The following is a 25512-nucleotide window of genomic DNA, read 5'->3' as shown; positions in this document are numbered from 1 at the left end:
CATAAGAGAAGATAATCTTATGTACCATTGAGGTTTTCGTGCATATGCATAGCTATTACTCCATCGTAAAAGAGTTCAGACAAGTGTGTTACAAAAACAATCTAGATATATCCTTCTAGAAAAAGCCCTTTGCTTCGATACACATATAATATTTGGAGGTCAATGTTAAATAATTCATGCATGCATGGTTGGCGGCGTAGCCGAATTTTGACTCTATAGGGATTCAGCTACTTCGTTCTTTGATAAAATGCATGCTAATATCGTACCTCAACCCGGAGAAGGGCACATGTGACATGTAGGGTATAACACATTTGCTTTGAGGTAATTAAGGCGTCCCTGCATCATCTTGATCAAGGTTGATTCCTAGCTTGAGCCAGGACATCAGGAAATACCCTACATAGGGATCATGCAAAAGAAAAGGAACAAATCTGGATTGAGAATTTAGATCAAACAGGCTGGAAAAAACTGAAGAGAATATACTGCAGAGGTTATTTATAGTGTCCACTGCATCAATAACATGAACTGACTCTCGAACTGTTATTCCTTACCTAAGCCCTTGCTTGTCCAATTCCAAATCCAGGATTGCCAAATCCCTGCTACTCACTTTTGTGCGATCGATCTCGATCTTTGACACACAGACTCAGACATCCACCACAGAGATGTCAGATCTCTCCCGTACTAGTAGCTCCCAGGTCCAGTTTGTGCGATCGATCTCGATCTTTGACACACAGACTCAGACATCCACCACAGAGATGTCAGATCTCTCCCGTACTCGTAGCTCCCAGGTCCAGCCGCCTACTGATCCGGGGGAGGAGGTCAGGTTCCGGGATTCTTTTGACAAAGCAGCCGAAGTTTTTGGGTTGAACTTCAAGTTCCACGCAGTGGAAACGAAGATCCATCGGTTCCCTGAGGGCCTACGAGGCCTTGGGGATCGGTACATCGTCCCTATGGCCGTGGCCATCGGGCCTTACCACCACGGCTGCCGCCGGCTGATGGAGATGGAGAAGGTGAAAGACGCTGCTGCCCACCACTTCATCGAGCACACAGGAAGCACATTCGAGGTCATCTGGGAAACGTTCTACAACGACACGGTCCAAGCACGCCGCTACTACGCCGAACCCGTAATGCAGAGCATCAGCGACGCCGCCTTTGTTCGTATGATGTTCTGCGATGCTTGCTTCTTGCTGCAGTATATGCTTTCCATACCTAGTTCTCACACCAGTCCCACTCCTAGTTCTCACACTAGCCCCACTCCCAGCAAACATCTTCATAAGGTGGATGAGTCGTTGCGAAACCTTTTCGTCTCCAACCGAGCTTCCATCGAGAATGACATCATGCTGCTAGAAAACCAGCTGCCCTGGACGGTGCTCAAAGCCCTCATGAAGTTGTGGCATGTGCATGAGGTGGATGTCGATGAGTTCATTGTAAAGATGGGGGCAAAATTTGATATCCTCTCCAAGCACAACCACATGCTGTCCAATACCAGATCTGCTTCTGTCGCAGATCATCATCGATACAGTCCACCACATCTCCTTGGCCTCCTTCGATCTCATAAGATAGCGGCATCCAAAGAAGCAGATGGAGACTCACAAGTTGAACCAATGAAAATGTCGGTACCTATTGGTGCCAGTCAGCTTGAAATAAATGGCATCAAGCTGACAGCCAGCAAGTCTGCAGAGTTCAACGGCGTAGAATTGACGAAAGGATTCTTCTACGACAAGTTCTCCCTGGCGCCACTATCCCTTGACAGGACAACGGCATGCTGGCTTGTCAACATGGCGGCTTTTGAGGTATGGACAGCTGCAAGTTTCTCGGAGGGTTCTGAGAAGACTGCTGTTAGCTCGTACCTCGCTCTCCTTGCGATGCTCACGGATCGGGAGGAGGACGTACACAAGCTAAGGAAAGACCGTTTGGTGCGTACAGAACTCACCGACAAGCAAACGCTTGAATTCTTCGACAAAATTGTCGAACACATATCCCCTGGCCGCTGCTACATCAAAATCCTGGCAGACATGGATGAATGCAAGCGCAAGAGGTGTGTTCGGATCAGTGTGCACAAGTTTGTTTCCAGAAACTCTAAGGCCATTGTTACGGTGCTCACCATTATTGGTGTTCTTGTGGGTATCTTCAAGACGCTCTTCACTCTGATGCAGCCACGCCAAATATCATAAGGCTCACCGTAAGCATATAGTACATATATATGTATCCAAATGCTATCTTCAGTGACTTGGTGTTGGATGTGGTGCACTTAACTGCCTCTCGGCAGAATTCCTTGTTCGCGTGTAATTCTTTGCGTCTATGTCTTTGTAAGGTTGATCAATTGTTGTATTTGCATGGGCTATCAAGTTTAATTAATTAGTACTGTATTTATATTTACCATACATATGCGATGTGACTGATTTTCCCTGTTCTTTTAAACCCTGGATAATATGGAACAGCAAAATAGATAAATAAATATCTCACTGATTGGTTCTTAATATATGAACCAGAAGTACTGTCACGTTAATTACATGACAAATAGAGTAGATATATATATATGCCAAACAATGACACCCAGAGGATACAAATCTTACCTCTCTTTATTACTTTGTTCTCCTAGTGCTGAATCCGTGTTAAAGCAGATGACAAAATCTTTATACGGATTACACAAATTTGACTAGCTTGATAGCTATCAATTCAAGTACTGCACTGCATTCAGAAGACCAAATGTTTTGTCCCAACAGCAATGACGAACTGACGAAGCACTATGAAAATACAAGAATGCTTGTCTCTCAATAGATGGATTCTACATGTAGAATAGATTTAAGAGCCTGTCGAGGTCTCCCTCGTTGCTAATCAGGATGAGCAATTCAGTATTCAGGACAGGCAAATGGTAAGCAAGACATACGCTGATTCAGATGATTGAGAAGAACTAAAACAAAATCTGAAAAGTCACTTCTTCAGACTAAAGTGAAATCGGGAGAAACTCACAGTTTGAGTGGACTTGGATTCTCCAGGCTGTATGGGATGGTGGAGGAGGTGTCAAGCACAAATTAGTGGCTGGGCGGCGGCGGAAGGTCGCACGGGCAGGGGTTTGGGGCACTGGAGAAGCGGCGGCAGCGGCAAAGCAGCAGGGATGAGCGGTCAGTAATGTAGGAGGCTCACAGCCCCGTGTTCGCTCAGGCAGCGGCGGCGGCCTCTCGCCGGGTAGGCAGGCGGAGGGAAGAGGGGCGGCGCAGGCTGCAGAGACGTGGTAGGCGAGACGTTAGACAGATGGGCTCCCTGTGGGCTGTGGAATGTAACCCCGAACATGATATTTTTAGTGGGCCGAGAATAATTTCCGGTGAGGCCCGATCCATGGATCCTGAAGCGGCCCGAGTGGGACTGAAGAAGATTGCCCAACATTCATTTACGCGCGTCTTCCAATTCCCCTCGGAGCACAAGCGGCAGTTTCATTAGCACCTTCGATGCAAGGTGACTGCACAAAACAAATCGGTTTTTGTCGAAACACTGGTACTTGTGCGACAATAAACCGGTTTAATTTTGACTTTAAGCATCTTGCTCTAACATCGCCTTTGCTGCAGTTTCCAGCTCTTATCCATGAACGTACACAGGCCGTTTCACTAGGGATTTTTCCTTTGCTCTCGTCGATGGATGTACGCGGCTACCGGCGAGGCAAAGAAGAAAAGTGCGTAGAAGAAAAGCAGAGCACTCTACGCGTTCATTCGATTGACTTGAAGATGTTCGATTTCCTGAGAAACAGAAGCGAAATCCGCGTCGTGTTTTCCTGCCAAAGTGCGTGCAACTTCTCAGGCGTGCAACGACGACTTCTCAGTCTATCGATCAATCACTGCGGCCGGCTTGCCGCGTGCCGGATATATATATCTTTACTGTCCCCGTGGTAGGCTCGTAAGTCGTCTCACCCTCCGCCCACGCAAAAAAAAAGGAGCCCTCCGCGGCTGACCCGGTGCCCCTAATCGCCTCGATTTGCTCCCCACCGAGAAGCCCCGATCCATCGCGCCTCCCGAATCCGCCGCCCGCCTCATCTCGCACTCGCCGAAGCCGAAGCCGGATCGACCTAGCCACCGCCGCTCTCCTAACACGCTGCCGGCCCGCCGCCACGCTGATCCGCGCACCTCTGGTCCATCACTGCCGATCCCTCCGTCCACTCTCCCAGCCATGTCGCCGTCGGCGTGGTGGACGCCGTGTTCTCGGACGTGCCGGCATGGTCCCGACCAGTTCCCGTTGACGTGGTGGACGCCGTCGCCCCCTTAATAAGACAGGAGAGGCGGATCATCTCTGCCGCCACGACGCCGCCCGCCGCCCCTCCTCCACACCTCGCTGCCGCCCCCTCTGTCCCTCTCCCCATCCGCCCACATTTTCCTCCCCTCGGATCCTCCTCGCACCCCTCGCCGCGCTCCTGGCCGAGCTCTTGGCCGCCGCCCCAACAGCTAGGGAAAGATGACGACGAGCTCCTCGAACCTTGATGTAGATGCGGCCCACCTGGATGCCGTCTGGCACGACGAACGCTCGCCGGAACCCCTCCACGCCACTCAGATTCTTTGAGGTATGGAACAAGAGTGAAATTTCTGCTCAATAGCTGCTTGTGTTAATGCTTAAGAGGAAACTACTTTTTTTCTGCAGTTCCATTCGGTGCAGAAATGAATCTATCCCTTTCAAAGACATCTCTTAATTTTTGCATGAAACTATGAAAGTAAAAAAGACGTGTATGTGCATCAAAAGGATCTGGACATACAAACGTTATCATTGAGATATTATTAATTGTATTTGCTATTTGGGGCACTTGATATGCCTCCTGCTTGTCTGACTATCTTTACAAATTCTTCAGACAAATGGTACTCAACTCAGTACAATGGTGGCGGAACAGGTACTCCTTGATATCTACTATGAGCAACCAAAATTACTGATCTAAATGTCCATTATTATGCGTACTTCACTCAATCATGTTGCTAGCAGTTAAATTGATTTGTGCAATAGATCCTGTGCAGCAGCCTCTTTGGTGCTTCTCTAGATAGCACTGAAGGTGATTCAGTTCTATATATAGTTAAAGAAAATAAAAGGTTATAATGCATTACAGGAGCAATATTAGGGCAAGAGTAGTCAGGTGAAGGCTTATTCCCTTCCACTAATTAATCATTGGCTAGCTGGACATTGAATCAGCGAATCAGCTTCTATAATTTAATTAATGCAAGTTCTGTCAATTGTTACTTCAGAATTTTAATTCAGATGTGAAGTGGCAAGGATCAATCTAGAATGAATCTGACCATGAATAGACAAGTCATTGAAATCAATTTTGGTGATTAAGTTTATGAATCAAAATTAACTACTAACTACAGAAAAAAAAAGTCATAGTTATTCTCTTAGTTGTGTTCATATCAAGTGTGGGTTTGGTCTGCATTTTCATACTTGGAGCAAATAGGGAAAGCTATAAATTCTTTTGCTAGACCATATTGAAGCTATAGATAACTTTGCTACCTGTTAGCAGCAGCATGGTTTTCTTTATCTCCACGGACGGTGAAATTGTCTGCTTATTGCGATCCTCAATTAACAAAGAGTGGAAACGAACACACAATTTCTGTATACTTGTGACCGTACGAGGGGCAAAAAGGTTTGTTCCTTTGCTAATGCTTACTTGCAACCTGACTTGCAACACCACAATGTGCTCAGCTGAATCAACCAGGATGGTATCCATCTCTCTGATGTTGTTGGATCATATGCTTCTATCCTCCAAAGGACAGGAAACTTGCTTTTTTGAGATTGCAGCAATAGTGTTGTCTATGAAGAACATAGGTATAAAGCATGCTTTCATAAATCGCATTCGTTATTGAACGCATTCTTGCAGTCAAAACTGGAAAACAAGAAATTCTCGGGCTAATGCTTGTTGAAGCACATGGCAAGAGCTTCACTGCTGCCCGCTGCAAATGGTCAAAGCCTACCATCAAAGCTATAGCTGGATGATCCTCGGAAGAGCTTTTTTTTTCAGTCCATTTTGCATTGCCTTATAGGGTGTAGGGGACCTTTTGTACACACTACATGGTTTCTCAATATCTTTAATACAAATAGGAAGCGCTCTGCACGTAACCACATTCTTTTCCCAAAAGTACTGTCTCATGTTGCAAATTATGAAATGGATATTTGATAAGGTATGGGTGGCTGTCTTGATCTGATGTGTTTAGTTTTGCATTGTTTTCAATAATTCTATTGGAGAACAAGTGACTTATGTTTTGTATTTACTGAAAATTATTGCGTTACTTGTTTGGGTACTAGAGCATGCATACTTAGTGATATTTACAATTGGGGGAAGAGGGTCAATGGCCAAGTTCTTCGTAATCGTTCGTGTGCATTCTATTGTTGGTCCATTGTAGTATTTGTTTTCCCCTCATATTGTCACAGTTAGTGATTAAGTTATAAAATGAGAAATGGTGCATGTGCGTCAGTTTTTCATGTTTTTCTTTCTACACGCTACGAAGTGTTCATCTCGTCGTTGCAACGCACGGGCACTTAACTAGTAGATATAACTCGCTGGTGGACATAAAAGAGAGCATGATCTTTCCTTGATTTCCTCCGACCCGGCCGGAACCTCCCCCTGCCACAACTCTTCTTCTTTTTTTTTTTTTTTTGAAACTATGCATGCACAACTCCAACAAGCAAGCTATAGCTGCGGTACGTCGTTTTCGGCCAGACATCTACGTACAGTTCTACATGCAATGGCGCGATATATGTGTGTGTCTACGTGGCATATATCCTAGCTCGTGGTGAAGGGATGATATTTTCACATCTTATACTCTTTTGCATTATTTCGTAGTGACAGCTAAGAGAAAAATTTAGGTTTTTGGTCCCTCGATTGGCGGCAAAGTTTAGAAAGTGGTCTCTCTTGACTAGAAATCACAAACACTTGGCCTTTTAATTGACAAAATCGGATACTTTTAGTTACTCTTTCCGATTCGAACAGTTTTGACTCCACATGAAGCTGTTTTTACTTCAATTTTTGCACGTCGGATATTTCACCATGCATTGTTGAGTGACCAAATGTATAAGATTTCAATTTCGATGTAGAAATTATGAGGAAAAACCATGACACATGGAGTCAAAACCGTTCAAATCCAGAAGAGGGACCAAAAGCATCCGGTTTTGCCAATTGCGGGATCATATGTATACGATTTCGAGTTCAGAGACCATTTCTAGACTTTATAATTGTGGTCATCCATCACAAGTTCTCAACACAATGACAATAGGCATGTAATGGGCAAAAGCTTAATTGAGAGGATGCTATATTATTTCTGGATGAAAGGAGCATTGCTCCCGCTTTCGTTAAGGAAACCGCAAAGTAACATAGAGGTTCAACAAGAAAGATAAAGAGCGCATCGGTCGATCAGAAACTCTCAATGATCAAAAACTTCTACAGAATATTACAGCAGCAACAACTAACATTTCGAAGGGCCGTAGGCCGAGTTTTATTAAGATGGAAACAGAGGGAGTACAGAGCGGAATTACAGCATGTAGAGAGGAACTACACGAATGGAGGGCAGAGGCCCAAAGGGCAAAACACCAAGAAAAACAACTAAACAATAGTTTCAAAGTCCAAACACCCCACAGCACTAGAAAGCTTCAATACAGCCCGCGGTACGCCAGGAGAGGAGATCTTCAATGATCAGATCGAAAACTTTGCCCACTGGATTCGACACTTGCTGAAAAACTCGAGCATTTCGCTCCTTCCAAATTCTCCGGTGCACAAGAATGACGAAGGTGTCAAAATCCCTCCGAAGTGGTTTAGGGGCTCGCCGTCTTGCTGCAATCCACCAGTCTTCTGTGTTATGAAAAATACGGCTAGGAATGGGGAATGATGCCTTTGCCCACAGCCTCAATTTGTGCCAAATTTGTTGGGTGAAACGGCGGTGCACAAAGAGGTGGGAACAGCACTCCGGCTCCGTCAAGCAAAGAGCGCATGTAGGGCTGTGAGGCCATCCCCTCCTCGCGAGGTTGTCGGCAATGAGACATTTTTTATGGACAACTAGCCACATGAAAAATTTGCATCTCATAGGAGCTTTTGACTTTCAGATGGGCTTGGCGCAGGCAAAATGAATTTTGGCAGCAAAGAACAAATTGTAGGCGGAGCTGACCGAGAAGTTGCCGTTGGCGGAGAGTCGCCATATCGCCTTGTCGGGTTGTCTTGCTGCGAGTGTCACTTCATTGAGCATGTCCCATAGCTTCAGATATTCAGCCAGGGCAGTCGCGGGTAAGCCCCCGGCAATGTCGTTGATCCATCTTCGGTTGGAGCAACAACTAACATTGCCAAAACATAGTTGCAGAATAGACTCAAATGTATCAGTCTTCAACCTAGAACCTACTCCAATACGCTTAGACGCTTAATTAGTTATTGGCTTCCATCTGCATCGAGTGTGAAAGACTTCAACGGCGACTCCTGAAAGCTTGTTAGCAGCGAACTTTAGCTCTCCCTTTGGCTGGTGCTACATTATTAGTTTGTTATAACAAGGAGAAATAATGCCTCGGAAATAAAGACGTGTTTGTAGTGTTAGAACAGACGATCGATGTTTAATTGATGGATCAGTATCGCGGCAGGCTCAAGAAAGGAAGAGAAAAAGAATCCTGCAACTCTACCATCGTCTTCTCACAGGTTGTGGAATTGGTCGTTGGAAAATTAAGCAATTTCGAAAATAAAAATTCAATGAATAATTTCAGAGTATAGATCATGACGACAGCAGCAGCTAACAGATGCATCTCAAAAATACTAGAAGTATTAAACAGCTCAACGAACAGCAATATGAATTCGCAGATCATAACTAAACAACCAATCACAATGTACGTACTGTTGCGGTGGAGAAGAAGCCGTTGCTGTTGCGTTCGCTTGACGAAGTTGTTGATGAAGAAGACGGCGGCGCGTCGCGCACCCGCCGGTTCGAGGAGGCAGACGACCCGTGGTTGCAGAGAAGCGAGCAATCGCGCGGAGCGCTTCCCAAAAACCTTATTCACCCTCTCCCGTACAGGATCGCAAAGGCGAAAGGTTCCGGAGACCCGCTCTCCCGATCGCTGGTGCACACCGACGCTCGGGATGGAGTAGACTATGACGACGGCGCAAAAGTGAGAGACAGGCGAAACCCTAGCGCGGTTGAGTTGCGTGCGGGGCGGCTGTATATATAGTCACGCAGGTATAGGTCGGTTCAGTTTAGGAAACCTGAACCGACTCCACAAAATCTGCACGCATCCGTAACAGATTCCAAAAAATACCTCGCGGGCGTGACAAACAGATAAAAAGCCCAGCCCCGCACCGACCCGGCACGACTCGCAATCGATCCACGAAACGCGGCGCGCGCATCATGACGAGGCGAGCGGAGGAGGAGGAGCGCGCGTGTGGATTTCCCTTGCTCACTTGCTCAATAGGTAAGAAGCAACATCCATTATATGTTGGTCTCACTCACTCTAAACTAGTAAGGTGGGATTATTCCCATTCCTATTTTCCTCATCCCACTTCATGAATGGACTTTGAAATTTTCAGCAACACCAAATTCTAACATTGGTCACGTACACGTCCAGACCACAAAATGTTCAAGAGTAAATATAACAGAACCAAACGTTTTGTGGTAAGTTTTCTAAGATAACCAAATAGATCAGTTTAGCGTGGTTGACAGCGGTTTCTGATATGTTTAGCGTGGTTGACAGCGTTTCTGATATGTATGGCCCGTCACGTGCCACCACGTTAGATTTGATCACCCGTTAACCGGCCTTGTCCCCAGACTAGAAAAAAAAAAACTCCTCCCCATTTCTGAGCCTGAAAAAATTATTCCTCACTGCTTTACGTGCGTGAATGGGTGACGTGGCCCGTGGGTAGCCTAGCTAGCTTGCCAGTTGCCACACCACGTACAGATCGACAGGTATATATCTCAAGACGATAACGGAAATGCGGAATCATGCATGCACAGGGGTGTTGTCGTCTATATATCCATCGGTGCATAGCATTGTAAAAATCAATGTGTGTGCGGTCTCTATTCTACAAGCGTACGCGCCCTGATTTCTTCCATATATCACCCTTTTGCTATCTCGTCGATCTGTTATCCTGTCGGTATGTGTTCTCCCTCCTCCGTAGTTTATATGACCTTTGTACTACTCGTAATGTTTGGTTGGTGTTCGTCAATTCATCTTTTACTAACTTTTTTCTTGTCACTTGGCAACTAAATTGTACAAACTCACGAATTAAAAATTTCAACTCATAATCTTTTCTTACATAATTTATGCTGCTTTCCTCTTCAATCGTCATGACTTTGGTTTCAGAGTTCAAATTCAGTAAAGCATATCATCAGGCTAGCTTAATGACGTTGGTTCATAAGCTGACTATCATGTTTTTTTTCTGTTATAAATTTTCTTTTCTTGATGATTCCGTAGCAAATCACGGACACAAAGCTAGTCTATATCAAAATTTTAGTACTTAAACTCAGAATAAAAAAATGATTTCTAATGTGAAACTAACCGATAATTAAAGAAGGGCATGTGTGCATGTATGGTTTCATTAATGATAAGTTTAGTACTCCATTCCAGTTTATAGCTTAGTGTGATATGTCATATAATCTGAAAGAGAAAGAGTAGAGGTTAATTGGGTTCCAAATAGCAGCAAGATTGGCTTACAACCATTGACATTAATTTCGTACATCGATAATCTCCTATTTAAGGCTATCTAAGTTAACACAACATACACGCTGTTTGCCCTCTTTCCAGGAGCAGGAGCAGGCTAGCTAGTAATCCCTCCTTTTAATAATTCTTGTCTCAAATTTGCTCAAAAATGAATGTATCTATTCCTAAAAAATGTTTAGACACATGTAAGATTTTGATAAGAATTATGAAACGGAGGGAGTAAGTGTTAACACAACATACACGCTCAAGTGCACAAATAGTCCATGGCGTCGAGAGGTGTAGGCACTCCGCAGGCAGGGGTGGGCCTAGGATTTCGTTAGTAAGCCTAGGACCACTGGTTCAATTCATCCAAATTAACAGGCAAGACCTGCGCCAAAACATCAAATCACCTAAATCAAAGATTTTTTTTCTATGCCCCAGGCTGCCCAGGACCAAAAATTAGAGGATACAACTTTCAAAATAAATAAATAAATAAATAAATAGAGGATACATATTGAAAGAAGATTAAAATCTTAAATGCCCTCCTCTTAATCTATATGTATTGTATGTATGTTGAACGTAAAGATGGCGATCATGAAATACACCCTATCTGCTAACATTTATAAGGTGCTGTTCGATTTGTTGAGATTTTCAGTTTTCAATTTTGACTATAAATTTCACGTATAGTACTTCCTTAAAAGGTATAGAAAGCCACCATATAAAATAAGACCATAAAACACACTGCCTTTTGAAACCTTTAAAGGTAGTATGACTTGTGCAGGGGTATGGCGTTGCTGCTCCAGTCTAATTGTAATTTCTTTGCTGAAACCTCGAAAATATACCGTGTTGCAAAGATTAATATCCTGCTGAAGATGTCTTCAAGAGAAACACGCTTTCTTTTCCAAAGTGCAGTTTAATTTGCTGCGATTTTCAAAGGTTGGATTTCTTGATGGATAGTTACACAAATTAATGAGGGATCAGGGGATAAGGGGGCACCGGGAGGAAAACGAGCGCCCGAAGTAGGGGAGAGATACCAAAATACTAAGCGTACGATCAATTGGCGTCTAACCCTTGTACGATGCGATGAGGAGCCACACGATTGCTTAATCAATGGGTGATTCGTCGGATAAAAATCGTACAAATTGTCATATGTATAGCGGGATTCTAATGTTAATGGAGTCCTGCTACACTTACGACAATTCGCGTAGGATTTTTGTCTGACGGAACACATCACCCATTACGGCTCCTCATCGCATCGTACAAGGGTCGGACGCCAATTGGTCATACGCATAGTATTTGCCTGCTACACGTACGACAATTCGTGTATGACTTTTGTCCGAATGGAACACATCACTCATTGATTAAACAATCGTGTGGCTCCTCATCGCGTCGTACAAGGGTCAGATGCCAATTGATCGTACGCATAGTGTTTCGGATGAGTCGGAACTCATCACACATTGATTAAACAATCGTGTGGCTCCTCGTAGCATCGTACAAGGGTCGGATGCCAATTCATAGTATTTCGATTAACATTTCGAGCTGCAGCCACATCGATAATGACTCAAGGGCTACTTACCGACAATGACATGGCACACGGGTATAGTAAAGGAGGACAAATCTGGCCATTGAGCTAGCATATGGTGGGCTTGGCCATCGACACGGAGTCCGATTGCTACATGGGACATCTCATAGACTTGGAGTTTTTGTTTTTTTTAGAACAAGATGGTCGATTCCGTCATTCGATTAGTACTTCCTCCGTCCAACACGTCTCAACTTTGACTAAATTTGAATGCATCTATACACTAAGTCATGTTTCAATGTATCTAAATTTTGACAAACCTGAGACATTTTTTGTTGGACGGAGGAAGTAGAAGGGAAACTGTACAAAGACGAACCCCAAAGGGGTCCGAAAGGAGAGGGATGGAGAGCAAAGAAAAGAAAAAACCCGAAAAAAAGAGCTAGGTGTCTCCTGGGCAATTGAGGACTTGGAGTACAAAATGGCTGGTATAAACAGATATTCAATTCGGAATACTTGGAAGACAATGGTAATGGAATAGGAAACAACTCCTTTTAAACTGACCCGGAGTCTTGTAAACATGTCCAAGACAACATAATTATTTAAATACCTTCCTTAAGATACAAACTATTGGAGTTTATATCTAAATGACAGAGCTATTTAATTACTGCATGATCATACATCAAAAGATGAAAACGTAAATTTTACAACAAGTATGATTTCTTGGTACGCAAAGTGAAAAAAGAAAAAGCATTTACTCCGGGCAGGGCACCGGTATACGAGGGACCGCGACAACCAGAAGATCAGACCGCAGCCTTGTAGAGATCACAAACGCCTCCGTCATGTCCAGATCCTCGCCAGCCTTACCCCCCGGCAGCTTCCAGTCAAAATGAAAGAGCAAGGCGGCAAGCGCGAGCTGAATGTGCGCCAGCCCGAACGCCATGCCAGGGCATACCCTCCTTCCGGCACCGAAAGGAAGGAACTCGTAGTCTCTCCCTTTGAAATCTCTCGCATTTTCTTCTTCGAACCTTTCTGGTGCGAACTCGCCGGGGTTGTCCCAATGCACGGGATCCTGAGCGATCGCCCAGGCGTTCACGATCACCATGGCCCCCTCCGGTATGTCAAAGCCCAGAACTTGACACGGGTTTGCACATTGTCGCGGGAGTAGCAATGGTACCGGGGGATGCAGTCTGAGCGTCTCCTTGATGACTAACCGCAGGTAGTGTAGATTTGTCAGGTTCACTTCTGTCACCTTGTTATGGCCAGCAAATGCTGTCCGAACCTCGTCTTGCAACTTGTGCATCACTCTCGGGTTCCGCAGCAGCTCGGCAATTGCCCACTCCAGCGCCGTAGCTGACGTCTCACTGCCTGCGCCAAACATGTCCTAAGACAACAGAAAAGGTAAATAAGGATAATTAAAACACTGCTGCCTCTTCTCTGTTACTCCCTCCGTTTGGAGTATATAAGGTCCACGAGTAATTTTATGCCAAACTTTGACAAAAATTATATTGTAATATATTCAGACAATCTTTTGCCTTTCGGAAAAGAGAATTAAAGAAAGAAAGGAGATGAGTTTTAATTAATTACCAGCAGGACTGTCTTGATATTGTCAGTGGTGAGTGGATATTGGGAGTCCACATCCTTTTGGAGTCTCAGAAGCACATCGAGGAAGCAGTCTTCTTCTTCTTCCTTACTGTCTTGTCCAGCTCCAGCAGCAGCACTATTGCTTCTCTCCTGCTGGCGCTCCTGAATGATGGTGTCCATGAGCCGTTTCATGTCTCTGCTGTGCCGCTTGATCCTGCCGGGGACGCTGCTGACGAGCGACGCGAGCCGCCAGGACGGGAAAAGGTCAGGGAGCGTCATCCCGGGCACGATCCTGAGCAAGTCGTGCAGGATGCGCAGGTACGCGTCCCGTTCCTTGAACCGGGTGCCGATGACGGCGCGCACGGTGGAGTCCGCCACGTACGCCGACACGCCTCTGCTGAGGTTCACCGCCGGCAAATGACTTGTTCCGACGATGGAGCGCAAAAGGCGTCCAAGCTCTTCCTCGCGGACGCGGCGGAAGGACCGGACGCTGCCGGAGCCGAGGAGCTGAGTGGCGCAGATCCTACGGAGCTGCCGCCAGCCGTCGCCGTAGGGCGCGAAGACGAGGCCCTCGGCGCCCTGGAACGCCAGCTGCTGCATAGAGGTTAGCGGCCTGGACGCGAAGTTGGCGTCGTGGGTCTTCATGATCTCGCGAGCGGCGTCCGAGGACGAGGCCACTACGACCTCGAGCTCCCCGAAACGGAGCGTCATTAGCGGGCCGTGCCGCCGCGAGAGGTGGTGCAAGGCACGGTGGGGGACGTCGCTGGAGAGGTGGTGCAGGTGACCGATGACGGGCAGCGCCCATGGGCTCGGCGGGGGACGCCTTACCAGCAACGCCGGGCTTCGAGCCGCCGAGCGTCTCCACATGAAGAATAGCAGCGGGATGGCAAGGGAGAGTACTAGAAGCGAGTACAGTGGGAGGTTTGCGGCGGCCATGGCAACTTAGGTGTTTGCTCAAACCGTTGAAATGGCCGACATGGCGACATAGATCCCTATAATAACACTTTAAAGGAGCATTTACCCAAGTTAAAAGTCGCGTAATAAAATAAATGAAGCAAGTTCGCACCCGGCATCTGCATAACAATAACAATATGCACACGACGCAACAAGACCGTACGATGAGGAGAAATACAAATCTTAATACAACCAACAAGAAAAACACTAATGAGCTTGCAGCCGTGGACTACGCTGCCACCCATGGTGCGTAAAAACCTCATTGAGAGCTCGCTTCACTTGACTACGCTGCCATTCATTGTGCGCAAAAACCTGTCCACTTCACGCTGCAGCAACGCACAGGAACGGAGCCAATGAGTACACTAGAAGATAATCTGCATAAGAGATGAAGACTTTTAGTTATGACTAAAATTAATTAATGTCGTTCCTGCATACCAAATCGACCAACAAAGTGATGCCGCTTCCACCAAAATATTAGATCTAAAATTATTGCCTATGCCATGTAGTCAATTACTAAAATTATTTGATATGCTATGTGGCGGACGAAGATTAGACGCCAACTTATGAGAGCCAAGCACACACTTAAGGTGACCGTGCCAGTTTCTTTTTAGTAAATTATTTTTGGTGAAAATCACCCCACGACGCAGCAGCCACATAAAAAGTTTCACCTTAAGCAGAACTTTGAGTTCCCACCTTAAGTGGAATTTTTCGAATTATATTTCATCTACTCCCTTCATGCCATATTAAGTGATTTTCTATTACATGTATCTAGACATATTTTAATATAGATACGTACAAACTTAAACAAATTTGAGTTACTTGATATGTATAATTTTCACATCCAGTCTGGTTCTCGTGGCGCAATTCTGCTGCCGTCCGTCCGTCCTATATATACACGACATGTGGGTAGCCAGTGAGCAGCAAATGGAGGCCATGGCATGCTCTGTTCTCGTGGTAGCAGCCCCCCTGTTAGCTTCCTTGTTACTTCACTTGTACTTCAAGTGGTGGAGCAGTGGCCCGTATAAAGCGAAAGGGAGGCTGCCCCCGGGATCTAGGGGTCTCCCGGTTCTTGGGGAGACGCTGGAGTTCTTCCGCCAGAGCCCATCTCTCGAGCTGCATCCGTTCTTCAGGCGACGCCTAGAGAGGTATATAATGCTCCCACCGAAATTGATTTCAGAAGGTACCCTGTTCCACCCTTTAAATAATACTGACGGAGTAACCACTTAGATCAGGCTGAATTTACATATTAACTGGTGTTTTGATCACACCTTTTAGTTGAAATTATTGTCTAGAAATTTTCATAAGTTCCTGTCAGCTACAGTTACTGCTATCTTTCCCTCTGTCGGGCTTTCGCCACCGCCAGATTCGGCTTGAGGGCCTCTGTTTTCTTGCCACCGTCAACTCTGCTGAACAGGGGATTCAGGATTCTGGCTGTTCTGCAATCTTCGGGAACTACAGAAACAGACATGGCTAGGTATAAAAATAAACCAGCTGACCTTGCTTGCTCTCTCGATCTTGGAGGAGCTCTTGGCATTGGAGTTTGGAGCGAGATGGATTTACAAGTAAGATGGACATTCATTAGATCACACTTCATCGGCAACGAGAACAGCCAAAGCCACTAATAATTTGTTTAAAAATTTACATCTTACAAGTTTGTGTCTTGCTAACATTAACAAGAGAAAGTCCACGTAGGGAAAGAGTGCACACACTTGGTTGAGAGGTTAAACGCTTGTACTTGCAACTGCAACAGACCATGACTCTCTATTACAAATGTCAATTTCTCCTCGTTCTTGAACATAATGGGATTAAGAAACCACATAACCGTTGTGGTGGTTGAAATGACACATCCCAAGATGTTAAATCATGAGTACTCTGCCACTCCGTAATTTCCAAGTAGATCTCACCAAGACATATAACTGCAGCTACACAACATCTTTCTAAGGGGCATTTAAAATGAAATTGATTTCAAAGAACATCCGCCACCTGATCAGTTCCGAAACAGCATTTTTATTCATGTTTGCTTCGATTGCAAAATATTAGATGAAAGGTGATGCAAAATATAGATCAAAGGTGATGAAAATATTAGGAGCAGCACACTAAGAGATACTACATCCGTATCTAAATGTAAGATGTTCTAACTTTCTCTTCATTTAAACTTTTTAAATTCTAAGTTTATAGAAAATGTACTAACATCTACAATAACAAAATAAATATAGGATGAACTAATCAGTGTCATAGATGTTGATAGATTTTTTTATAAACTTGGTCAAACTTAAAAAGTTTGACTTAGAACCAAGTTAAAACGTCCTATATTTAGTATATGAGAAAAGGTAGTGCAGAACATTGGATAAAAGGCAGATAAAAATATTAGGAGTGATATATGAATTAGACAAAAATTTGTGCAAATCATTAAGAGCATTAAGACGATCAGATTACAAAGCACAAAATATACATAAAAATGTAGTGCAAAATAACAAATTGAAGGCAATGCAAAATATCATGTAAAAGCGCTGTAATAGAAAAGAACAATTTTACTTTGTTACCAGTTTTATTGAAATTAATCAGAATATCCCGACAGGATTACCACACTCAAGGATGAATGTTTCAGCCTTGCATGAAAACCATTTGAATGGGATTTGTAATGTACCATATGATCAGTCACATTCTTAATTACCACTTCAGTAACACCATGGAAGATATGGTTCAAATTGCAGGTACGGTCCAATTTTCACGACAAATTTGATCCATGAAGACCTAGTGGTGTCCCTCGATTCAGAGTTAAATAACTTGGTGTTCCAACAAGATGAGAAGCTCTTTGAGAACTGGTGGCCGGAGTCGGTCATGAGAATAATTGGTGCTGAAAGTATTATTCCAACAATGGGGTCCTTCCACAAGCATGCCAAGACTTTGATCCTTCGTCTCTTCGGCCCCGAAAATCTCAGGCAGGTCCTACTCCATGACGTGCAGAGAACGGCTCACGCAAGCCTGCTTTCCTGGCTTAATCAGCCAAGCATCGAACTGAAGGAGGCAACCTCAAGTGTATGTCTCCCCCTCCGTCTATCATGTCATATACAAAATAAACCAATTTAATTATCTCCCAGACGATCTGACGACTCTTCCAATATTACACACCGGCCTCTAGATGATATTCAGCGTTACAGCCAAGAAACTCATCAGCTACGACTCCTCAAACTCAGACGGGAAGTTGTGGAAACATTTCGATGCATTCCTTCAGGGACTACTGGCATTTCCACTTTACATTCCTGGCACAGCATTCTACAAATGTATGCAGGTAATCCTGATATACATATTTGTATTTCACAAACAACATGTACGTACGGGGACAGTTGACTAAACAAACTTGTTCTATATATCGATCCTAGGGGCGAAAGGAGGTCATGAAGATACTAAACAAACTTCTCGATGAAAGAAAGAAGGCAGCTCGACAGGAAAGAGTTGACTTCATCGATCTCCTGATCGATGTACTTACAGAGGAGAAGCCTGCAATGAGCGAGAATTTTGCACTGAATTTGATCTTCCTGCTGCTTTTCGCTGGCTTTGAGACAACATCATCCGGGATAACTGCTGCAGTCAAATTTCTAACTGATAATCCCAAGGTCTTGCAAGAACTAACAGTAAGTAAAAGTCGAAGCACAAGACGTAATACCACTCTTAGTGCTCAGTTTGTTGAAAAAAAACAGCTATATAATGTCTTAAAGGTGAGTGATATTTACATACAAAAATATAGAACTTACAATAATATTTCGCTCATAATTTTAGACTTTAAATTCCTAGAAAATATTTTTATTGTGTTTTTATGATGTTGGTTTTATTTTGGGTATTAATAATACATATTGCCAGGTGGAGAGTCAAACTGAGTTGCATTGATGGATGACAATAATCCAGTTTTTTTTTCAACTCGAATTTGCTTATTTTATTCCTCCACTAACCATTTCTTTTGTTATAAAAACCGAATCAGATTATAATAGAAGTTTGTCGCAGCTGTAACCACAAACTCAGTCGGCTTATAAAAATTTGGGAAGAACTTTAAAAAATTTGAGCTTCATACAAACTCGGCTTTAGAAATTTGAATACGCCTCTTACTATTAAAAATTCAGCTTTAAGAATTATTAGGACAAATTTGAAAGTTTTCAAGACAACTTTCAGCAACAAGATGAGCTTTCTACTATTACGATCTAGCTTTCAAAAACTATAAAGAGAACTATGAAATTTTTTTAAGATAATTTCTAGAATATTGGGTGAGCTTTTACAAGTACAGATAAACTAACTTATTGAAACCTAAGCAACTTTTACAATCTGGGTGGAGGATGAATGGATGGACTCCATAGCTGGACGGATTCACAGCCCCATGAGGAGGTCAACCAATTAAAGAGACATCTGGTATAAGTTATGGTTTGCACCAAGCAAACCGGACTAGCTAGTTTGGCACGCAAGTACTTTGTCGCTGCTGTGAATAGATGTAGACTCCTATTTCGGTACAATTGTAAAATAACTAATTCCATTCTACAATTGGTCTTTGGATCAATGAACAGCTAAGTATGATACTCAAATATATGTTTTGTTGGTTAAATTACATGGTCAATTAATTTGATGCCTGCAGGATGAACACGACAACATTCGAAAAAGAAGGGCAAGTCCTGATTCTGAAATCACATGGGAGGAATACAAATCCATGAAATTTACATCGTATGTATGTATATATATATCTTCATAATATACTTATTTGATATTGTAGATATTACTACATTTTGTATAATTTCATCAAATTACAATTTTTTTAACTTAGCACAAAACTAGAACATCACATTTTTTGGAATGGAAAAAGTACCTAGCAACTGTGTGATGCACATTTTTGCGGGTACTCCCTCTGCACCATATAGGATTAGCTAGTACCCAAATAAACATGAAACACAACAGTGTTTAAATAAAAAGAAGTGTTAGTCCAATATGGAAAATATCATAGAGATTGAATCCATTTCCTTCGGATTATTAGTACCTAGAGATCAAATAAGTCCACCAATTAAGCGCTAATGCGTTGGCGTGTTAGGGCCTTATTTGTTTCTACAATGTGAATTTATTTGCTTTATCGTTTTTATCTTTGCAGGTTATACATGAATCACTGAGGCTGGCTAATATTGCCCCGGTGTTATTTAAAAGAGCAAGAGAGGATGTTCATATAAAAGGTAAGAAGCATTTATTTAGTGTAATTTATAACTACATAGTACTCCATCATTTTCTCAATTCATGACCTATTAGTTTTCGTTAAGATAAAGGCTTTTGACCAAAAAAAGGCACTTACTGATAATTATGGTTTTGCATCATATGAATCACATATTAATGAAACAATCCTTGGACTTGGTCAAAGTCTTGTCTTCACGAAACATAATAACCATGTATTGAGAAAGCTATGGAGGATTTTATAACAATTGTCATTATGAACCCTAATAATTTCTTCCCAAATTCTAGATTTAGTAGTGAAGTATGAATTTGAACCGCATTTATGGTATATTTGCATGCAGTATTCTAAATTTAGCAGGGAAACTTAACTTTTGAATTACATCTACATCTAGTCATTGTATATACCAAATATTTCCTAAACATGTACTTAGCCATTGGATATTTGGAGGGTTCTAATCCGTTATCCGACTAACCACATATTTGGAGGGTTGCTTGCGACTCCTTGTCCCGAACACTAGTAACCCTCCAACGAGGAACCACAAATCCATGAGGATAGATTTGATATTCAACCATGCCACGCTCCTAATATCCCATGGATAAGCTCACCGATATAGGAGATTCAGGACAAAGATGACATGGTATCCACACGTACATCACATACCCATGAATATCGAGCAATACTATGTATAACAGCACTATGCCTAACAATTGACATAACTTGATTGAGATGTCACCCGATTAATATTTTTAACCATGTTTGTGTCAAACTGCAATTAGAAAAAGTCATTACTGTTTTTCATGTGGATTATGTTCTTCTAATGATGCACGATCACTCTAATATGTCAAACCATAATTACACATATATTATCAACACTTTGTCTGTATTATGCTCACATATTAATGCATAGTCACTGCAACTACGGATGCTATACCTGATAGACATAGATGCCTGATCGGTATAAGCATTTGTATGATTATAAACACACGTGTAAGGTCGTTGGTGGGTGATGGGTATGCTCGTGGATATGGACATAGGTTTACTAATGACCCAGCCGATGAAACCCGACTATATTGCCACATTTATGCTGAGCCATTGGATCTCATTTTGATTATAAGTGAACGCACCCCTGAAATCAATTAGATTTTAATTATATATAGTCTTCACCGTTCTCTGGCTTATCCATTCAAGTCGTCCAATTTAATCGGAACATTCAGCTTGCTTGCTTCTCCCAAAGTAACGAAATTGTGTCTTATATTATTCGTGCAGGTTACACTATTCCGGAAGGATCAAAGGTCATGGTGTGCCCTTCCGCTGTTCACCTTAATCCTACTATTTACAAGGACCCCGAAGCATTCAATCCATGGAGGTGGAAGGTTTGTAAATATCTCATTCTAGATAGCCTTGGAGGGAGGGCCTATGGGTGAGGAGGAAGTGTACACGAGAGATGGAACGATATCTAGTCAGTTACTTTTAAAGGGAAAACTAGCTCAATGGCAACATTGCATGCACATAAGAAATTAACAAGCTCACCATTATATTGGTACCATCGTAACAAATGGAAGTTCACATTTTTGGAGAGAAATCATCAGCCGTAGATTTATACATATATTAGGTTTCTTTCCTACAACACACCATTTTGAGTTCAGATGCATATATATTATGTGTGCAGGATACCGTCGAACCACTTGGTGGCGCCTCCAAAAATTTCATGGCCTTCGGTGGGGGTTTGCGGTTATGTGTTGGTGCAGATTTTGCCAAGCTACAAATGGCTGTCTTCCTCCATTATCTAGTTACTAAATACAGGTGCAGCAGTAACTTGGCATGCTCTATCTTTTATTGAAGTACAATTTGTACTACAAAGATGCTTCAATCCGAAAATTAACTTGTGTATACCCCAGGTGGAAAGCCATCAAGGGAGGAAGCGTGGTGTTTTCTCCAGGACTACGATTTCCAGACGGCTTTCACATCCAACTTTTCCCAAAAACTTGAATAAGTTGTTCAACAAAACGGCTTAATTTGGAACCTACATAATATTATGTTAATTATATGGTCGGTAATTTGTGATCGTTGAAAGTAAGGTCATCCAATAGTAGTAGTATGTAGCCCTCGTTACGAAACAGGACTAGTGACCTGAAAAGTTTGTAATGAATTTATGTATGTTGTACTATGATGCTAGTACATGCATCACCATATAATACATAATATATCCTGGTAATAATAATTCTTTTATATGGATCGGGTGTGAATTCTACATGGCTAAGACAGTCAAAGGCAAGCCTTCTTCGGTCAATGTGCGAACGATGGATTTGTGCTTTAAAATTCAGGACGAACAATGGAGATGAGGAAGTAGGCCACACAGAACTCTGTATGACAGCAGCTCAAACAACGACATTGAGAGGATACAATCTTACCTCTCTAAGTTATTACAGTGTTCTAGAACTGACTCCTAATGCTGAATCCACGTTTAACCAGATGGCACAGCTAACGAAATCTTTATACGGATTGCACAAACTTTGACATAGCTCGAGAGCTATCGGTCCAAGTACTGCACTGCGTTCAGGAGACCAAATATTTAGTCCCAAATGGAAACTTGTAACAGTAATAATTTGGACCTCCCTGGTCTAACAACAAAACACTCTGAAGATACAAGAATACTTAGATTATGTCTCCCAATAGATGGATTCTACATGTCTAATAGAAGTAAGAGCCACTCCAGGCCTCTCTCGCTGCTAGTCGGGATTAGCAATTCAGTATTCACGGACAGGCAAATGTAAAGTAATACCTATGCCCATTTAGATTATTTGAGAAGAACAACAATAAAAAGAAAAACCCGAAAAGCGACTTATTAAGACCAAATGGAATCGAGAGGAACTCACGGTCTGAATGGACTTCGATTCTCCAGGCCGTATAGGATGGTGGAGGAGGAGCCAAAGCACAAATTAGTGGCTGGGCGGCGGCGGAAGGTCGCACGGGCAGGGATTTGGGGCGCTGGAGAAGCGGCGGCGGCGGCGGCAAAGCAGCAAGGACGGACGAGCGGTAAGTAATGGAGGAGGCTCAGCCCCTGTTGCCTGTTCACTCGGCCAAGGGCGGCGGCTCTCGCCGGGTAAGAGGCGGAGGGAAGAGGGGCGGCGCAGGCTGCAGAGACGTGGTAGGCGAGACGTTAGACAGATGGGCTCCCTGTGGGCTGTGGAATGTAACCCCGAACATGATATTTTTAGTGGGCCGAGAATAATTTCCGGTGAGGCCCGATCCATGGACCTTGAAGCGGCCCTAGTGGGACTGAAGAAGATTGCCCAACATTTACGCGCGTCTTCCATTCCCATGGGAGCACCTTGTGCTGCAGTTTCCAGCTCTTATCCATGAACGTACATAGGCCATTTCACTCGGGATTTTCCTTTCCTCTCGTCGATCCATGTACGCGGCTTTGGCCAGACCACCCTACCGGCGAGGCAAAGAAGAAAAGTACGTCGTAGAAGAAAAGCAGAGCACTCGGGATTTTCCTCTCCTCTCATTCGATTGACTCGAAGCTCATCGCAAACAGAGGTCAAGAAGGCAAACGCGCCCTACAGCCTGCAGGTTTCAGATTTGGCCGGGGTAATTAATGTTCAATTTCCTGAGAAACAGAAGGCGAAATCCGCGTCGTGTTTCCTGCCAAAGTGCGTGCAACTTCTCTCATGCGGCGTGCATCGACGACCTCTGGAGTCAAGACCGATCAATATATCCCCTGCCGGCCGCGTGCCGGATATATATAGATGGTATAACTCGCTGGTGGACATAGAAGAGAGCATGATCTTTCCTGATTTCCTCCGACCCGGCCGGAACCTCCCCCCTGCCGGCCACCATGCAGCATGCACAACTCTCTCTCTCTCTCTTTTCTTTTTTTTTTTTGAAACTATGCATGCACAACTCCAACGAGCAAGCTATAGGTGCGGTACGTCGTTTTCGGCCGGACATCTACGTACAGTTCTACATGCAATGGCGCCATAGATATGTGTCTACGTGGCATCCTAGCTGGCTCGTGGTGAAGGGATGATATTTTCACATCTTATACTCTTTTGCATTATTTCGTAGTGACAACTATAAGAGAAAATTTAATGTTTTTGGTCCCTCGAGTGGCGGCAGAGTTGAAAAATGGTCTCTCAACTCGAAATCGCATACACTTGGATTGGCAAAAATCAGATACTTTTAGTTACTCTTTCCGATTAGAACAGTTTTGACTCCACATGAAGCTGTTTTTCCTTAAATTATGAGAAAAAACCATGACACATGGAGTCAAAGTCGGGAGAGGGACCAAAAGCATCCAGTTTTGCCAATTGCGAGACCATATGTATACGATTTCGAGTTCAGAGAACATTTCTAGACTTTGTAATTGTGGTAATCCATCACAAGTTCTCAACATAATGAAAATAGGCATGCAATGGGCAAAAGCTTAATTGAGAGGCTACTGTATTATTTCTAGATGAAAGGAGCATTGCTCCCGTTTTCGTTAAGGAAACCACGCAAAGTAACGTAGAGGTTCAACAAGAAAGATAAGGAGCGCATCAGTCGATCAGAAACTCTCAATGATCAAAAACTTGTACAGAATATTACAGCGGCAACAACTAACGTTGCCAAAACAGAGTTGTGCAGAATAGGCTCAAATGTTCAGTCTTCAACCTACTCCAATACGCTTAGTTATTGGCTTGCATCTGCGTCGAGCGTGATAGACTTCAACGACGACTCTTGAAAGCTTGTTAGCAGTGAACTGTAGCTCTCCCTTTGGCTGGTGTGCTACGTGATTAAATTATTATAACAAGGAGAAAGTCATGTCTCAGAAATAAAGACGTGTTTGTAGTGTTAGAAGAGACAATGTGCTTACGTGAAAAAATTATGGGACTGATCCCGAGACAGTCAAGCAAGTCGACGGTGACTCGGTCGTCGTCAGTGACGGACTATAAGACACACTATGATCATGAACGAGGAAGTAATCCTGGAGCTGACAAGTGGTCATTACAAGTTCAGGAGAACGAAATCATGTGTCTATACGGTTTGGTAAATGGTTATTCTGATCTTTCACTATGAAGATTACTACTCCTTCCGTTCACGTCACTTGTTTCGGGACGGAGGGAGCACATGTATTCAAGCGCAGCATCACCACAGGTATACACAACGGTAATTTCACCGGATCAACGATGAGGATGTTGATGATGGGTGTCTGACAGTAACTTTTCATAATTAATGGTATCTAGTTTACTGGGGGCATGAGGACGTTGATGAAAGAGTGTTGGATGCCAGCCAAGTCGGCCAAGACAGAGGACGATGGAAAAAGCACTCAAGTCGGATGCACGTACGTAGCGGCTCGTGCATGGGACCAATTCAAGGTGGTGGGGAATAGTTACAAAAGTGGCGTTTGTTGATTTTGTGTTAACATACTTATGTAGCAGGATTATGACTATATATGTTTGAAATTGAAAATGTGATTAATTAACACGGGTAGATAGAGTGGAGTATAATGTTATTTTGGCTCTTTAAGCTCTTCATAGAGAAAAGCTGAAGGAACGGATTATGTATATATCTAGCTTTTGTCTTTGCAAAGGTATATACACAACTTTCAGTTTAAAATTTTAAACTAGCAAGTCTATGATATAGAAGTGGA

At 43.4% G+C, this 25512-nt stretch overlaps 3 protein-coding genes and 2 long non-coding RNA genes across 7 annotated transcripts; 3 read left to right on the top strand and 2 right to left on the bottom strand.

Moving 5' to 3' along the window:
- Positions 1 to 434: 434 nt before the first annotated feature.
- Positions 435 to 2418, top strand: LOC104584847. The gene has a single exon (XM_010240605.3). The coding sequence runs from the start codon at positions 660 to 662 to the stop codon at positions 2169 to 2171; it is 1512 nt and encodes a 503-aa protein (XP_010238907.2). The 5' UTR covers positions 435 to 659; the 3' UTR covers positions 2172 to 2418.
- A 1474-nt stretch (positions 2419 to 3892) lies between these two features.
- LOC106866845 lies at positions 3893 to 6180 on the top strand. 2 transcript variants are annotated; one of them, XR_001407853.2, is made up of 2 exons: positions 3893 to 4546; positions 4829 to 6180. It is a non-coding gene; the product is annotated as an uncharacterized LOC106866845 (long non-coding RNA). The 2 variants fall into 2 exon arrangements; XR_001407854.2 differs by having other exon boundaries at positions 4624 to 6180.
- Positions 6181 to 12875: 6695 nt separating this feature from the next.
- On the bottom strand, positions 12876 to 14659 carry LOC100833194 (premnaspirodiene oxygenase). The gene is made up of 2 exons (XM_003575403.2): positions 13727 to 14659; positions 12876 to 13523 (listed from the first exon to the last, which is right to left on the bottom strand). Exons 1-2 carry the CDS (start codon positions 14657 to 14659, stop codon positions 12894 to 12896), a joined length of 1563 nt encoding a protein of 520 aa, XP_003575451.1. The 3' UTR covers positions 12876 to 12893.
- A 903-nt stretch (positions 14660 to 15562) lies between these two features.
- Positions 15563 to 22013, top strand: LOC100825228 (cytochrome P450 87A3). The gene is made up of 9 exons (XM_010238875.3): positions 15563 to 15822; positions 17392 to 17716; positions 17820 to 17969; positions 18061 to 18312; positions 19299 to 19388; positions 19803 to 19881; positions 21144 to 21250; positions 21547 to 21680; positions 21776 to 22013. The coding sequence occupies exons 1-9, from the start codon at positions 15578 to 15580 to the stop codon at positions 21864 to 21866; spliced, it is 1473 nt and encodes a 490-aa protein (XP_010237177.3). The 5' UTR covers positions 15563 to 15577; the 3' UTR covers positions 21867 to 22013.
- On the bottom strand, positions 17908 to 23042 carry LOC112272394. Of its 2 annotated transcripts, none has more exons than XR_002966120.1 (2): positions 22754 to 23042; positions 17908 to 18262 (listed from the first exon to the last, which is right to left on the bottom strand). It is a non-coding gene; the product is annotated as an uncharacterized LOC112272394 (long non-coding RNA). The 2 variants fall into 2 exon arrangements; XR_002966121.1 differs by having other exon boundaries at positions 17908 to 18259.
- Positions 23043 to 25512: the final 2470 nt, after the last annotated feature.

Source organism: Brachypodium distachyon, chromosome 4 (assembly GCF_000005505.3).
Source record: "Brachypodium distachyon strain Bd21 chromosome 4, Brachypodium_distachyon_v3.0, whole genome shotgun sequence".
Lineage (NCBI taxonomy): Eukaryota > Viridiplantae > Streptophyta > Magnoliopsida > Poales > Poaceae > Brachypodium > Brachypodium distachyon.
Note: the sequence above shows the minus strand (reverse complement) of the source record. Positions and strands in the feature narration are given on the sequence as shown.